Source organism: Tupaia chinensis, unplaced genomic scaffold (genome assembly GCF_000334495.1).
Source record: "Tupaia chinensis unplaced genomic scaffold, TupChi_1.0 Scaffold000578_2, whole genome shotgun sequence".
Lineage (NCBI taxonomy): Eukaryota > Metazoa > Chordata > Mammalia > Scandentia > Tupaiidae > Tupaia > Tupaia belangeri.
In genome coordinates, this window is record NW_006160094.1 from 4433322 (window position 1) to 4450854 (window position 17533).

The 17533-nt window shown below is 45.3% G+C and overlaps 1 protein-coding gene across 3 annotated transcripts in view; it reads right to left on the reverse strand.

Moving 5' to 3' along the window:
- The window catches only part of CUL2 (cullin 2), a 124465-nt gene that overhangs the window by 1647 nt on the left and 105285 nt on the right, over window positions 1-17533 (reverse strand). For all 3 annotated transcript variants that reach the window (XM_006158316.3, XM_006158315.3, XM_027775628.1), the window contains 3 exons: window positions 6111-6313; window positions 1807-1908; window positions 142-258 (listed from right to left, as the gene is read on the reverse strand). In XM_006158316.3, the coding sequence (XP_006158378.1) occupies window positions 142-258; window positions 1807-1908; window positions 6111-6313 (422 nt within the window). The remainder of the gene's footprint in view (window positions 1-141; window positions 259-1806; window positions 1909-6110; window positions 6314-17533) is intronic.

Here is a 17533-nt window from a genome sequence, read left to right on the forward strand (position 1 = left end):
TGCCTCTACCTCCATTTGGCAAGAGCATGTGTCCTCTGGCAATTCGAGAGTGAGCAGCAGCAGACCTGGCCCCCCACCCCCCTCCCCCGTGACAGCTAACACCCTCCTGCCTTCCGGAAGCAGCTCCGAGGACGCCCGTACCTCCTGAATGAGGGCGTTGTGCCGGAGCACCTTCCGCGCTTTCATGATGCGAACTATAGCAGCCTGGAGGTACATCTTCCGGTCCTCGTCCACCGCACTTCTCGTCTGCTCCATCTCCTTTTCACGGAAGAAAGCGAGTTTGCACGTGAGACATTAGGTTGCTCAACTTGTTATTTTACCAATCAGTTCAAATAAACGTCCATCAATACTGAGCATAGTTAGCTAAATCACATGACCAGGGCCGAACATCTCTGGAGGGCTGTGCAGCCACCCCTCGGTATCCACGGAACACCGGCTCAGGACCCCACAGACATCAAGAGCAGGGGTGCTCAAGTCCCTCTCAGGGGTGCCGTGTGCGCCCATCACCTACACGCCCCCCCCCCGACACTTCAAACCACCTCCAGGTTACTCACAACACCCACGAGAGGAAACACCAGGTGAGCTGCCGTCTCTCCACACTGCTCAGGGAAGGGGACAAGGAGAACAGTCTGAACGTGCTCTGCACAGACACAGACTGCTTCTTCCCCGAGTGTGTCCCATCCGTGGTTGGTTCAATCTACAGCCCACGGATACGGAGGCTGACCATGTATAATTTGTAGCAATAAAGCTGAAAGGATACTAGGAACAAAGCCTACACTATTGTCAACCATACTATGAATGTAAATAGCCAATAAAGTAGGCCGTGAGAGACACAGAGCAGTAACTTTCCAGCATCCCATCAAAGATGACGGAGTCCTGCCACAGTACTTCCCACAGAGGTACCGGTGCAGACCCAGATGCAAACTGCAGTCTTTTTTTTTTTTTTTTTCTTTTTTTTGGGAGAGGTTTTTGCTATAGGGGGCATGTGATCACCAGAAAGAGAGAGAGACAGGGAAACAGAAAGCGAGAAATCACCCCCCAGGGGGATGGTCACACCGCAATCCCTTCTCCTCCATTCTCCTCTCGGGATCTTGGGCATGCATACGCACGTGCCCAGCGTGGGTTTATGCCACCGGGTCTGGGACTCGAACTGCGATTGATCACATGAGAGTCCAGCGACATAGCCATTACGCCAACTGCTGGTCCCCAGCAAACCGCAGTCTTCATTGGCCTCAGCACCATGCCGTGGGCATGCCCCGGCCTGTGCTGTTCTTGTGGTTGGGACTGCTTTTTAAAAACTAAATGCTAGCACAGATTTCAATTTTAATGTGAGGTTAGTAAACGCAAAGAATGTACCAGAAAAGATGTATCATATTATTAATTCTGGTGTGTAAAATTTTGCATGATTGCAACGTAAATTTGGACTTGTGAAATGCAATGTTTAGAACGTTTCAAAAGAAATAACATTAGAAAGTACTCGGGTCCTTGAACTCTCTAAGTGCTGGGAGCAGGCCTGGGTGTACAGCCTGGCAGCTCTCTATCCAGAATCTCTGAACGTAACCTGATTCGGAGCCAGGGTCTCCACCACACAGGGTGGAGAGGATGAACCCCAAGTGTGGTGTGACACAGAGAAAGCTGGCCACACAACTCTGTGATGCGGCTGTAAGGCGGGGGACAGCGGGGGACGGTGGGGGATGGTGAGCCCCAAGCCTCCACAGAGTGGCTCTGCTGACCCCTCTACCATGGACTTCCAGCCTCTGGCGCAGTGAGAGGGTCAATTCATGTCTTCTGTTTTAAAGAACTCACCTGTGGCGTGTCTTTCTGCATTGACGTAGTAATTTTAAATTTTGTTCTTTTACTGCTAAAGTTCATATTTAATGAAAATGAAGACTCTGCATCAATGTCTTCCTACAGTTAAAAATAACACATTTACAATTATAAAAAGTAAAATCAGTAGGAATTTTACTGCAAATATCATACCATGAAATTAAGTAATGACTAAACAAAAAGAAAACTTCCATACTTTTTACATTACTAACATTTTTTAATTTAAAAGAAAAACAATTATCTTCTGATAAGCAAATAAACAAGCAAAAAAATAAATTCTTATCTAATCTTCCAATTCTTTTCTAATTTTACATGTGCCACACACACACACACACACAACCTTTTGGTAAGAGTCGAGCTCATTAGCTTATACCAATAGAACATTTTAATTTTTATGAAATACACACCAAGGTTCCTAATTTTTAAAACACTTGGTTGCAAAAAACCCAAACAACAGAAGTTTTCCCAAAATACCACAGGGGCTGAATGGGGCTGTAGACGCAGATACAGCACTCTGTGAAGCTGGCCCACGTGGGAGGGTTCTGGTTCAAGCCCGGAGACCTCCCTGAGGACACCAGGCACAACTATGCCAGCGGTCTGTGACAGGACTGAGACCGAGGCTGGATGGTGGCACAAGGACCCCGCTGGGGCGCTGTATCCCTGGTCTCTCTCATTCGTGGACTAAACAAATAAAATTCAGCACAGCACTGAACTACAGTGCAGGAAGCCACGTGGCCGACCGCAGGTTCAGAGCCCTGGCCTGGCCGCCCTGATACACGCTGGGCTCACTCATGCATGCCTGAACCCCGATGAGCTGGACGGCTGGGGAGGGGCCGTGGCATGACCAGACCTTGCTAGGGTGCCTTCTCTCTCTCTCTCTCTCTCTCTCTCTCTCTGTTTCTCTCTAATGTGCATGTATGCGCTATCATTCATGAATAAAAAACTAAAAACAGCAACAAAACCATCACAAAGAACCCAGCCACAGAAGAGGGCTGGGCTTCCAGCAGCACCCAGGCGCCAATTCCCGTGACCCTGGTCCACCCCTCAATCTATGTTTTACTCACTCTTGGAGAAGCAAATGGCCCTTTCTCTCTTTTTCTCTCCCTCCCTCACTCCCTCTCCGTCTTTCTCTCAGAGCTTTTTGCTATAGGACATGTGTGCTCCCCGGAGACAAAGGAACAGAAAAGGGGAATCACCCTCCCACCAAGGGGGGATGGCCACACTGCAATCCCTTCTCCTCATTCTTCTCTTGGGATTCTGAGCATGCACGCATATGTGCCCAGCGTGAGTTTCAAGCCACCAAGTCTTGAACCGTGGTGAACCACATGGAAATCCAGCGAAGTAACCATTACGCCAACTGCTGGTCCTACAAGTGGCCTTTTTTAAAGTAAAAGTTGTTAAGCCAGCTTTCAGAATTAGCGCTTCAGGACTGGGCTTAGACAGCCCTGTATCAGGGATGGACAGCTGCAGGAGCAACGCGATGCAAGGCTGACCCCACCAGAGGGCTCCAGGTTGAACCTGGAGAACCCCACATGCTGGTGCATGCACGCCCACAACCACGGCGGGCTGGGTGGGGCTGACATGGGTCTCTGCATCATGGCCACGGAGGTGCTGCTCCTGTCTTTCTCACTCACCTATGGAAGAAATTGAAAAGAAAACCTCTCACATCTGGTAACAGAATTTCTCTGGCCTGGGAATCAAGAGGCTCTTGGCAGACGGACTAATGCTCAATAACGACTCAGGAAACTCTGCTACAGCACTGGCAGGTTCATAATCAAAATACCAAGTACAAACAAGCGAACTATATTTATTTTGTAAATTTCCAGGTAAGAAAAATATCATACTTCAGAAAAAAATATAAAACTTTTAAAGCACCTAATTAAAATCTTTATTGGGACCGGCAGTTAGTGTAATGGCTATGTCGCTGGACTCCCATGTAGTAAACCGTGGTTTGAGTCCTGGACTCAGTGGCTTAAACTCACACTGGGCACATGTGCGTGTGTGCGTGCGTGCCCAAGATCCCGAGAGGAGAATGGAGGAGAAGGGACTGCAGTGTGGCCATCCCCCCGGGGGTGATTGCTCGTTTTCTGTCTCTCTGGTGAGCACATGCGCCCTATAGCATAAACCTCTCCCGCCCCCCTCAAAAAAACAAACCTTTATTAACATTTAAGAACTTAATATTTTATTGAGATTCTGAAGATAGGAAAATTCATCATTTCTCAAAGTTAAGACAAGACTTATTTAAATTTCAGAATACATGGCATTTAAAGTTGTTCAATGAAGGACCAGCAGGTAGCATGGTGGTTTAAGTGCTGCACCCCCGTGTGGCCAACCACGGTTCAAGTGCTGAACCTGGTGGCTTGAGAATTGCACCAAGGGCATGTGTCTGCGTGTCTAGAACCTCAAGGAGAGAGTAGAGGAGAAAAGGTTGCAGGTGGTAATCCCCCAGGGGGGTGATTTCTCACTTTTCCTCTGTCTCTCTATGCAAAAACCTCATAAAATTAATGAATAAAATGAAGCTCTTCAATTACAAGACTATGAACTGTCACCATAATCATAGAGATGTTAGCAAAATGAACTAATGAGAGAAATATAGTGTAGGCTAAATAAGTTATAGCCAAAAAAAAAAAATGAAACATCATTTACAGGAATTTTTCTTGGGGCCAGCAGGTGGCGTGGTGGTTAGGGACACTGGACTCCCACAAGGCCAACTACGGTTCAAGTCCTGGACCTGGTGGCTTGCTTTCTTAATTTCCTTCTCTCTCTCTCTCTCTCATTCGCTCGCTCTATCCTTCTCTGGTAAATTAAAATAAATAAATAAGTAAAGCTAAGTAAAATCATTGAAAAAAAAAGTGGCTCTTATTTGTTTTTGTTTTAAAAATAAGAATTTTTCTTAAAGGCACAATTCTTTAAAGTGGGAGATAAACTACATCTGCTTCTCCAACCACTCAGGTCACAACCCAGACCAGGTGACAGCCCTTTAGGGTATAGAAATCTAGGGTTCCAGGGCACAGGATGACAATGAAACTGGTTACTAGAAAAAAGTCCTAACAGCAGAATGGGGGAAGGTGGCACGGCAACAAAGCACGACGATCCGCAGGGCTGGCCACATGGGAAGGCGCCAGGCTCCCATCGGGCAACCCCCCTGATATGCACACGTGTGCCCACTGTCGGGGTAGGCTGGGGCTGGGGGATTATGGCGTCCAGACCGTGCTGGGAGGTGCTCTCTCCTCACTCACGGAAGAAAAGAAACTTTTTGGGAAAAAAAAAAGAGAAAATTAACTATTGGCTTGTTATTCCTGTGATGGATATTAAAAGATTAGGTTGTCTGAAAAGACGTACACTTTTTTGCACAGAAAAACGAACATCGTGACTTTTCCAATAACCCAATCAATTTACGACAGCTGAGTCTCAAGGGCACCAGGGATAAAGTTACACACGTTAAATACACACAGGAGCAGACAACAAAGCTCCCATTCCATGTTGCAGAACCGTAAAATTAAATTAAATGAATATATTTTCCCCGGGTGGGATGGACACACCACAACTCTTTCTCTTGGGATTTTGGGCATGCACACATGTGCACCTGGCATGTTTTTCAAGCCACTGGGTCTGGGACTCAAACTGTGCAGTTGGCCAAGTGGGATTTGGCTGCCTTAAACCTCCATGCCAACTCCCAGCCCAAACTGAGTACATTTAAATAAAAAAAAAATCCATGCAAATTTATGATAGGCTACAATTTAAGACCTTCAATTAAGCAGAGACCCCCAGACGGCAGTCCGGTTTCCAGGAAGCTGTCACAGTACAGGCCAGATAAGCCAAGCTATCCCGGCCCGCAGGTCCATCACTCTGCGGCTCCTGACGGCTGTCACAAGCTAGCATTCAAAGTGCTTTCTAGAGCACAGAGAGCAATGGCCACTACAGCCTTATAAGTAAAACTGCACACATCTCATGAACAGCTTCTTTTTTTGAAAAAAGTTTTGGTATACCTAAAGTTAGCTATATCTTTAGCTAAAGTTTTGCTATATCTCCACTTGTCAGAGAGACAGAAAGAGAGGGAAAAGGAGAAATCAACCCCAGGGGGGATGGCCATGCCACAATCCCCTCTCCATTCTCCTCCAGGCATCCTGGGCATGCATGTACATGCACCTGGTGTGATTCTCAAGCCACTGCCTCTGGGACTCGAACCGCAGTCATCCCAACCTCCACAGCACCTGCCGGCCCTGGCCCTGGACCAGCTACAATGCTGACTGTGCTTACATTCCTGGGAAGAGGACACATACCTTTTCGGAATCGTGGTTAATCATCTTCACGTCGAGTAAGGACTTGACGGTCTTTGTCAGCTCCTTCTCATTCATCTGTGTGCTGTCTTGGAGCTCCTTGTAGCTAACGGCTTCGCTGTTGTTAAAGGCAAGCAGCACTGCCATCTGGTACGTCGTCACCATGGCTACGTACGGCTTGCCCAAGTAGTTCATTTTAACTTCGCCTGCAGTTCAAACGGAAACCATGGTCACTCAGAGAACCGTTTCCCGGCTGCCTGAGCAGGAGCTGTTTATTTCAGACATTCTCCTGAATGAGAGAAGCAAGGGTTTATTGAAGTGCTGTAAAGCCATTTCCGCTAAGAATGGCATCTCTCTGTTTTGGTTTATTTGAGGATTTGAGGGGGTGGAGAAGAGATACTGGTTTTGACTATGTATTAATAGTTAAATCACAGTCCTGCTCTCATAACTTTACCAACAGATTTAAATGACGTCTTTAAATATGAATAGAAAGAGTAAGACTTAAGCAGGAGAAAAACTAGTAATAATACCAGGTGGGACCAAGGGGAGACACGAACAGACCAGGGAGAGAGTCTGCCACAACCACCATCTCAGGGCCGACCTCCATGTGGCCCACACCAGGGAGGGCGCCAGCCTACTGGGAGGTCTACGAACACGTGGGAAACGCTCCTGTGGTTGTCTGAACTGTAATTTCTGCTACAATTTAAAAATGCTATTTTTGTCTCCGAAGTAACATCTTTCTTCCTAGTAATTTTCTAGAGGCAAACAGGAAAAGGTGGAGAAATAAACAGCATATCCAACATGTCTAGACGCTAACCTACCCTGGGATTTATAAAAGGTGTAGTGGGTTCTAGGCACATGACTGCTCTGTGACCTTCCAGGGGGCAGCAACACGTTAGCACACTGGGAAGCTTGGAACAAGCAGTATGACGAACATGTATGTACTGTTACATGTTAAAAAAAATTCTGATCAAAGAACTGTTCCCCAAGGCATAAAGTTGTAGCGAGGTCACACACACACACACACACCCCTTGAGTTATTTTACTATTTAATGGATTATAAACTAAACCAGCACGTGATTTGATTTTGAAGCTCTTCATTTCAACTCAAAGAAGCTGTATGTCACGTGAAATTATTCCAGAGGCTACATTTTCTTTTCTCAGACAGCTGGAAACTCTGATCAAGAACTCGTGCCCAGGAGCGGGCGATGAGAAGATCCAGACTGTGCGTCCGATGGTGGAGCTGGCCGAGAACCAGACCAGACAAGTGGACGGTCACAAGGAACTGAGGTATGTCGTGAGACCAATACCGCCACAGGCGACAGCGGCAGAGCTGGCCAGGAGAAGTCTAGGGATGAGACAGTCACTCGGGCAGAAAAGCTGAATAACGAGAGGTCCCGGCGACAGCACAACACTGAGAACTGAGAGAACGCATCTGATGATCCTGACGATGACGACACCACCCAGGAGCACCCACGGAGAAGAAAGCAAAACCTCCAAGAAGAAGAAACACTCCGAGGCCAAAGCTGAGAGGGAGGCCTCCCCAGGGCGCTTCCCGTTGCCCTGAGTGAGCAGACATGGTGTCCCGTCTTGCGGACAGGGCTCACGGCCACCCGTGTGGGGTGCGAGGGCTGTGGGACGCATGTTCAGCCAGTCGGAAAAGGGGCTCTCCTCTGACGGCTGGCACTGGCTCTCTGACTTTTGTTTTTGTTGCTACATGTGTGACAGGAAGTGGATGTGGGTCAGTGTCTTAGAAACTACAAATGCAGGTTTATACCCTTTAAAAAAAAGAACTTGGGCTTTTGGGTGTTTGGGGGGGTTTTGAGGGGGTGGAGGAGATACTGGTTTTGATTATGTATTAATAGTTAAATCACAGTTCTGCTATCATGACTTTACCAGTAGATTTAAACTACATTTTTAAATATGAATAGAAAGACTAAGACTTAAGCAGGAGAAAAAAATAAATAAAAGCAGGTGGGACAAAGTAGTTGAAACGGAAATCATGGTCACTCAGAGAACCGTTTCCCGGCTGCCTGAGCAGTAACTGTTTATTTCAGACATTCTCCTGAATGAGAGAAGCAAGGATTTAATGAAGTACTGTAAAGGCACTTGGGGCAAGCATGTGGCATAGTGGCTAAGGTGCTGGACTCCCATATGGCTGACTGTGGTTCAAGTCCCAGATCTGGAGGTTTGAAACTCATGCCAGATGTGTGTGTGTGTGGTCAAAATCCCAGGAGAAGAATGGAAGAGAAAAGATTGTGCCGTGGCCATCCTCCCTTGGGGGTGATTTCTCACTTTTCCTCGCATTGTCTCTCTCTGGCGAACACACACATCCTATGGCAAATAATAATAATAATTTGTACTTTTTAATTTATTACATAATTTAAAATCTTTTTCTTTTTTTTTGAGAGGTATTTGCTATAGGGCATGTCTACTTGCCAGAGAGAAAGAAATGAAGAGACAGCAAGAAATTATTCCTCTAGGAAGAATGGCCACACCGCAATCCCTTCTCCTCCATTCTCCCCTCGGATACTGGGCGCGCATGCTCACGTACCTGGCATGGGTTTTAAGCTGCCGAGTCTGGGACTCAAAATGCGATTGGGCATGTGGGAGTCCAGCACCTAACCTCTACACTCCCTGCTGACCCCCATGATAAAAACCTTGAAAAATGTAATTCGTCAACTTTGAATCAATGCACACATCACTGCCTATGTAAACTGTCATTATCCCACATGCCGTGACTTTTTCAGAAACACCTAGGTAGAAAAAAAAAAGATCCCTGATCTCTGAATTACCATGGAAGAAGTTTAATACATTAATTAGGCCCAGTTTCCGCGGTATGGCCAGTAGTACGCAGATCGCAGTGCTGAAGTCCACGGCATCCTGCTAGCTCTGTGGGTCCCCACTCCTAGGGAAAGCTTTTCTTCACCGAAGAATGTCAGCTGAAACGTTCAAGGAATCATGAAACGTCAGCGTTCTGCAAGGTAAAGAACTAACTGATAAGGAAGGCCCTCAGTGGGTACTAACACCATCAGGCAAGGCTGTTTCTGGAGAGGTGTTTTTTTTTTTTCCGATAGGGCGTGTGTGCTCGTCAGAAAGAGAGAGACAGAGAGACAGAAAGTGAGAAATCACCCCCCGGGGGGGTGGCCACGTCACAATCCCTTCTCCTCCATTCTCCTCTCAAGATCTTGGGCACGCACACACACGCGCCCAATATGAGTTTTATGCCACCAGGTCCGGGACGTGAACCACCGTTGACTACGTGGGAGTCCAGCGACATAGCCATTACACAAACTGCTAGTCCCAGGCAATGTTGTTTCTGCAACAGAGCACCTCGTGTGACCCAAGCGTTACCTTTCACATTGCCTGCCAACCGAAGGCAAAACCTTCACAACGCAGGTGTCCAGTGCGTGCCACCTTAATCAAGTAACCAAGCGCAGCATCTCGAATAGTGAGGCAAGCTGCCGTTACTGACTTCCGATCTAAAGCTGTCTGAAGGCTACGAACCAGGAAGTACTGCCCAAATACAGCACTTAACCTGAGTACAGACGGTCACGAACCTTTAGACCTGATTTCCACTTACAGAAAGTACAGGAAAGAGAAAAAAGATTAAATGCATCACAAATAAGTATCTGACAGGGTATTCTACAAGACCACTAGTCTTTCCAAAAACAGTATGTCAGAGACTGCTCAGGGGTGGGGGGCGCGGGGAGAGAAAGCAGGGAAGCGACAACCAGATGAATGTGACCCGACAGCACTAAAACGGTCTTCAGGGCCAGCATGCGGTGCGGAGGTCCAGGTGGACCTGGAGACATGCTGGAAACAGGTGCGCGCATGCCCAGGATCCCCAGGGGAGAATGGAAGAGAAGGGACTGGGGCCCGGCCAGCCCCCAGGGGTGACTTCTCACTTTCTCTCTTTGTGTCTCTCTCCAGTGAGCACATGTGTCCTATAGTAAAAAACTAAAAAACAAACAAATAAAAAACAGCCATTTGGCCATGAAAGTCACTCTGAGGACAATCAGAGAAATCTCCCTAAGGACTGGATGTGAAATAAAATCAACACCCCTCATTTTTAGCTATTGAGGTATTTGAAAATAATAGAATAATTCAGCAAATAACAGAATCGCTGTAAAGTATATGCAGAAACATATCGTGACCTTTGTTTTCACCAATCTGCGAGATGTCACTTGGGAAAACGAGTGCCTGCCAATGAGAATGATTCGGCTCACAGAGGGCGAGGCTGGAATACCCTGTGTGTCGCCTGGTGAGCAGGCGCCTCCCCGAGCTCCATCGCTCCTCAGCCCTCTTTCAATCACTGACCTGCGATTCCTCAACTTCTTGCTCTCCCACAAATACAACTTTTTTTTTTTGGAGAGGTTTTGGCTATAGGGCACATGCGCTTGCCAGCCAGCCAGAGACAGACAGAGACAGAAAGTGAGAAATCACCTCCTAGGGAGGATGGCCACGCCGCAATCCCTTCTCCTCCATTCTCCTCTCGGGATCTTGGGCACACATGCACACGCACCCAGCGTGAGTTTTAAGCCACCAGGACCAGGACCCAGACCACAGAGGAGTACGTGGGAGTCCAGTGACAGCCATTACGCTAACTGTTGGTACCCCCCCCACAAACACAACTTTACATCCAGACAATGCAATGGTATCGCTTACACTGCCTGGCTATACCTCTTCCTCAAGTACATGAATCTCTTCATCAAGTTACTCTGAGTATACTTCTCTCCAAAGTCCTAGCCATAAACCTGGTGGGATTTTCAGGCTCTCTCTCCGTGTCTGCTACGTCTGACAGCTCACTAAAATGCGTACCCCACCGGTGACAGGGCAGAAGCTCGACACTCTCCTTGGCCAACCTTGGCTAAGGCCCATCCGCTCCTGAAAACCAGGCTCAGCTGCCATCTACACAGGAGTCTTCCCCCACCAGCACCTGCTTGCCAACCCCAGCCTGTGTAACACCCGGACACCCTGGGCCTGCCCCTCACAACCAAAACACTGAAGCCCGACTACGTGTCTGCCTTCTTGCCCGGCAGACGTGAGCTTCCTGAGGACTGAGATGCTGAGAGCTCCAAGGAAAAGAAGTAAGCCCAGTGTTAACTGAAGACGGCCCGAGATTAGCCTTACCCAAGGCTCATCTCCCTGTGTGTGTGTCTCTCTCTCCAGTGAGCATACGTACCCTATGGCAAAAAACTAAAAAACAAATAAGCAAAAGCATTAAAGTCACTTTGAGAACAATCAGGGAAATCTATCTCCCTAAGGAGATTACCCAAGGAAAAAAGTAAACCAAAGATCAACAAAAAGCCCCCAAGGTAAGCTTTACAACACAAGAAGCAAACAGAAAGCAAATCTGGCCCTTTCGGCAAGGCTGCAATGGGTCACAGCTGACAGAGTCCTAAACTCTAGGAGAAAAACGACTACCCCAGCCTGCCCCATCCAGCCCTATCCTATCGGCCCCTCGCTTACAGTTTCTCATTACCCTCCCCTACCATTGAAGGTATTCTCGCCTGAGCCCTAATAAACCTACCTTCCTGTTCCCCGTAAATTCTTTTTACCACTTTTACCACCCACATACCCATCCCACTCCGAGGTTCTGCGTTTTCTGTCTATTCATCAGAAGATGTTCTCTGAATTGATAAACATATTTTACAAAGATAAAAATGAGGAAACAGGCTCAGAGACATTAACTTGGTCAAGATTACACAGCTGGTAAGTGAGGAGCTAACACTTAACCTCAGATCTGCTCACTCTTAATTCCTCTAAATACCACTGTATCCTCCGTCTCCACTCTCTGCACAGACCCTTGCTTATAATACAAAATGTCAATGTTTTCTATAAGACCTGGGAGGGTAGAAAGGGACTAGGAGAGAGCAGGCCCTGCAGCTCCACAGTTGCGCCCTGTGCAGAGGGTCCCACACGGCCGCAGCTCGGGCTCCAGCCTGGCAGCTTGAGAATCAGGCAGGCGGTGTGTGCGTGTCCAAACCCCGACGGGGTGGAGAGACGGAGGAGATCGGCTGTGGTGTGGCCATGCCCCGTAAGGGGCTTTCTCTCTCTCTGGCGAGCACGCACACCCTCTAGCAGTAAGAAAAAAATGGACTAGAAAGGAGTAATTTTGGTTGTTGTTTCAGAAAAAAAAATACAGTTCTCAAGAAACAAAACTCTGAGTGTTAAGTCCAGGATCTGAATCAGTATCTTTTTTCTTTCTGAGAGAGATTTTTGCTATAGGGCATGTGTGCTCACCAGAGAGAAGAGAAAGAGTGACAGAAAGTGAGAAATCACCCCCCAAGGAGGATGGCCACACGCAATTCCTTCTCCTCCACTCTCCTCTCAGGATTTTGGGCATGCACGCATACGCACCCAGCATGAGGTTCAAGCCACTGAGTCCAGGACTCGAGCTGAGGTCTGCCATGTGGGAGTCCAGCAACGTAACCATTATGCCATCTGCTGCTCCCCTGAATCAGTATCTTAAAGAAGTCCTGGGGTTTTAGGCCTTATGTGGACATTCTCGAACAAGTATCTTCAGCATGGAAAACATCTGAAAGCCTTTTGTTAGATGAAAAAAATAATAAAAAAAAAAAAAAAAAGAAAGAAAGAAAGAAAGAAAAGAAAACCAAAAATGTTGGTCAAAGCAATAAATTCTCAGGAAGAATAAATTCTAGAAAACTACTGTGCAGTGATGACTAAACAACCACTCCTCGCTTAACAACCTACCTGTTTAACGACCACTCAGGCTTGATGGCCACTTGGACGTAACAACCAGTTCTCGACAGAGAAGCCCCTTTCTCAGTCTGTCTCATTCCCACAGTCAGGTAATATTCACTACACGAAGTGTTCACAATCACACACGACTACATACTTTGTTTCTAACTTTGTATTTCTATTTGTACCTATAGTAGTATTCAGAATGAAAATAATTACAGTTGATCCATATCATTGGGCTGTGGTGTGTCTTTTTCCATTTCTGGCTCAACATACTCTGTTTGAATGAAGAGAATCACACTGTCTGAGGTGCTATCATTGCTGTCTAATAAGTACGCACCCTATACCCCACCACAGGACATCCACCTCAAAGCATCCACTTTGCTTACCGGCCAGTTTGCTGAATGACCTAGTCATAGGAACTGAACTTGGGCCATTAGGTGAGGAGTGCCTGTAGCTAGTGATAATGTTATTGTATTTAAAATTTTTTTCTTGGGACTAGCATGTGGTGTAATGATTACGTTACTGAACTCCCACAAAGCTGACCACAGCTCGAGCCCCTGACTCGGTGGCTTAAACCTCACACCGGGTCCACGTGCATGCGTGCCTAAAATCCCTAGAGGAGACTGGAAGAGAAGAGATTGTGGTGTGGTCATCTCCCCTGGGGGGGGGGGGACGTGATTTCTCGCTTTCTGTCTCTGTCTCTGTGGCAAGTGCATGTATCCCATAGCAAAAATCTTTTTTAAATTTTTATTTCTACTTCTTTTATACATTCAATCACATACATAGCTTACAAAGTAAATATTCCATCATGTGTACATTTCTCACCAGTTCAGTTCACCATATTAGAAAGTTATCTTCAATAGATATAATTCATTTCTTTGTCCCATAAACGCCTTGCCTCTCCATTTTTCTCCTTAATGTCCTTCCTCATACTCTACTCCTTCACCCACCTTCTTCCCACACTGTATCTGGTATTCACAACCATTTACTTAGTTTCTATAACCTTTAGGTATTCAGTTTCAGCCATAGAGTGCAGACACTGGATATATATTAAGTGGAGACATACAATGTCTCTCCTTCATCGCTTGGCTTGCTTCACTCAGCAGTAAATCTTCCATTTTCATCTACTTTCTGTCAAAAGGCAGGGTCTTGTTTTTTTCTGGCTGAGTAGTATTCCATAGAGTATACATGCCACAGTTTTTCAATCCATTCATTTGTTCATGGGCATTTGGGTTGGTTCCATGTCTTAGCAACTGTGAATAATGTTGCAATAAACATGGATGTGCAAGCACTTTTCCGATTAAGAATTCTTCTGTCCTTTGGGTAGATACCAAGGAGTAGGATTGCTGAATCATATGGTAGTTCTATTTGTAGGTCTTTGAGGAATCTCCAAATTGTTCTCCAGAGTGGCTGGACCATTTTACATTCCCACCGATAGTGTAGGAGAGTTCCCCTTTCACCGCACTCTCGCCAGCACTTATAATTAGTTTGGGTATCTTTAATGATTCCAACAAGAAATAAATGTACAAGAGTAACATTTTTCTTTTTGTCTTTCATTGGCCAGTTGGCACACATACTCGCAGAGAGAGAGAGAGAGAGAAAGGGAGAAAGTATTGCCCAATTGGACATGGTCACGCCACTGTTACTTCTCTATTTCTGCATTCTTTTGGGACTGAGGCACGCATACACACGCACCCAGCGTGTTTTTCAAATCACCAGGGCCAGGATAACCACTAAGAATCCAGCTCCCTTAACCACTACGCCACTGGGCTGGCCCATCATCTCTTTTCAGAAAGAAAAATCCTATTTACTATTTGGTTTTAAGGCAAACACATACCTACAAAACTAAAACAACATGAAACAAAGGAACAAACAAAAAAAGAGCTCCAAAATTTGGTTATGGGACTTCAGCACTGTGCAGAAATAAAAAAAGAGAGAGCTGTTCTTTTCCAATTTAGGCGACAAATTTCAGGAACTAAAACAATGACATAAACTCTTTCTTTCTTCCAATATAGAGGTAGCTGCTGAACTCCATAAAGTGAGAGTCTTACTCAAATTGCTTCAGGAGACAGGCTGATTATTGCTGAGGTAATGAGAATAACCATGAAGCTTCCCAAGACAGATATTCAGGGAAAGTAAAAGCAATTAAATGCAACTACATTCGAATATATTTTCTTTTTTTAAAAATAATTATTCTATTTAACTTTGTATGTTATTATTATTTTCCAGTTTTGACCAGAGAGAGACAGAGAAAGAGAGAGAGGGAAAGTGAGAAAGCAAGCCACCAGGTCTGGGATTGGAACCACCATTGGCCATGTAGGAGTTCAGTGCCCTTAACCACCACACCACCTGCTGGCCCCTTAAAACATATATTCTTAGAAAACATAACATCTAAAATAGTGGTCCAGCAAAGTTTTAAAAATTTTTTTAAATTAATTATTTTTCATTTACTTAAAATTCATTATCTTTACTCAATAAAAATAGCTTTTCAGTGACCAGCAGGTGGCATAATTGTTATGTTGCTGGACTCTCACATAGTCAACCATGGCTTGAGTCCTGGACCCAGTGGCTTAAAACTCTCGCCAGGCGCATGTGCATGCATGCCCAAAGTCCCAAGAGGAGAATGGAGGAGAAAGGAATGTGGCATGTAACATTTTTCTTTTTGTCTTTCATTGGCCAGTTGGCACACATACTCGCAGAGAGAGAGAGAGAGAGAAAGGGAGAAAGTATTGCCCAATTGGACATGGTCACGCCACTGTTACTTCTCTATTTCTGCATTCTTTTGGGACTGAGGCACGCATACACACGCACCCAGCGTGTTTTTCAAATCACCAGGGCCAGGATAACCACTAAGAATCCAGCTCCCTTAACCACTACGCCACTGGGCTGGCCCATCATCTCTTTTCAGAAAGAAAAATCCTATTTACTATTTGGTTTTAAGGCAAACACATACCTACAAAACTAAAACAACATGAAACAAAGGAACAAACAAAAAAAGAGCTCCAAAATTTGGTTATGGGACTTCAGCACTGTGCAGAAATAAAAAAAGAGAGAGCTGTTCTTTTCCAATTTAGGCGACAAATTTCAGGAACTAAAACAATGACATAAACTCTTTCTTTCTTCCAATATAGAGGTAGCTGCTGAACTCCATAAAGTGAGAGTCTTACTCAAATTGCTTCAGGAGACAGGCTGATTATTGCTGAGGTAATGAGAATAACCATGAAGCTTCCCAAGACAGATATTCAGGGAAAGTAAAAGCAATTAAATGCAACTACATTCGAATATATTTTCTTTTTTTAAAAATAATTATTCTATTTAACTTTGTATGTTATTATTATTTTCCAGTTTTGACCAGAGAGAGACAGAGAAAGAGAGAGAGGGAAAGTGAGAAAGCAAGCCACCAGGTCTGGGATTTGAACCACCACTGGCCATGTAGGAGTTCAGTGCCCTTAACCACCACACCACCTGCTGGCCCCTTAAAACATATATTCTTAGAAAACATAACATCTAAAATAGTGGTCCAGCAAAGTTTTAAAAATTTTTTTAAATTAATTATTTTTCATTTACTTAAAATTCATTATCTTTACTCAATAAAAATAGCTTTTCAGTGACCAGCAGGTGGCATAATTGTTATGTTGCTGGACTCTCACATAGTCAACCATGGCTTGAGTCCTGGACCCAGTGGCTTAAAACTCTCGCCAGGCGCATGTGCATGCATGCCCAAAGTCCCAAGAGGAGAATGGAGGAGAAAGGAATGTGGCATGACCACCCCCCCCAGGGGGTGATTTCTCACTTTCTGTCTCTCTAGAGAGTATATGCACCCTATAGCAAAAATCTTGCTTAAAAAAAAAAAAAGTTTTTCTTCTGTACAAATGCACTTTTCAAAGAAGTTTAGCAAAAGGAGATCATTTCAGTGTTTAAATTATGATTAAAATTGTCTTAAATTGGCAACTACTAGAAATTCATTAAAACTTTCTGAAAAAAGTGTTTAGTATTATAGATCATTACAGTACCAAAAATGAAAATCAAATAGTTATGGGACCAGCAGATGGTATAATGGTTATGTTGCTTGACTCTCGCATAGTCAACTGTGGTTCAAGTCCCAGACCTGATGGCTTAAAACTCACGTCAGGCACGTGTGCATGCGTGCCCAAAATCCTGAGAGGAGAATGGAGGAGAGGGGATTGTAGTGTGGTCATCCCTCCAGGAGGTTACTTCTTGCTTTCTGTCTCTCTGTCACTTTGGCAAGTACATACACCCTATCATACAAAATCTCTATTAAAAAAAAAAAAAAAAAAATCAGGGCCCAGCAGGTGGTGTGGTGGTTAAAGGCACTAGATTCCTATATGCCCCACCATGGTTCAAAGTCCCAGACCTGGTGGCTTGCTTTCTTGCTTCCCCTCTCTCTCTCTCTCTCTATCTCTATCTGGTCAAATTAAAAAATAATAACAACAAATGGGATTATATAAATAAATAAATAAATAATTCTTTAAAAAAATAAAATAGCTAAGTTTCAAAGAGCTCTCACGTGCTTAGAGAACTGGTTTATAGGAATATTTAATCTATCAAGTCTGAGCTTCTAAATAAATTTTCTTTCTTTTTAATGTGCTAGAGGGCATGTGCACTTGGAGAGGCAGCGGGTCAGAGAGAGCAGGCAGCGGGTCAGAGAGAGCAGGCAGCGGGGCAGAGAGACAGCAGGCAGAGGGGCGGAGAGACAG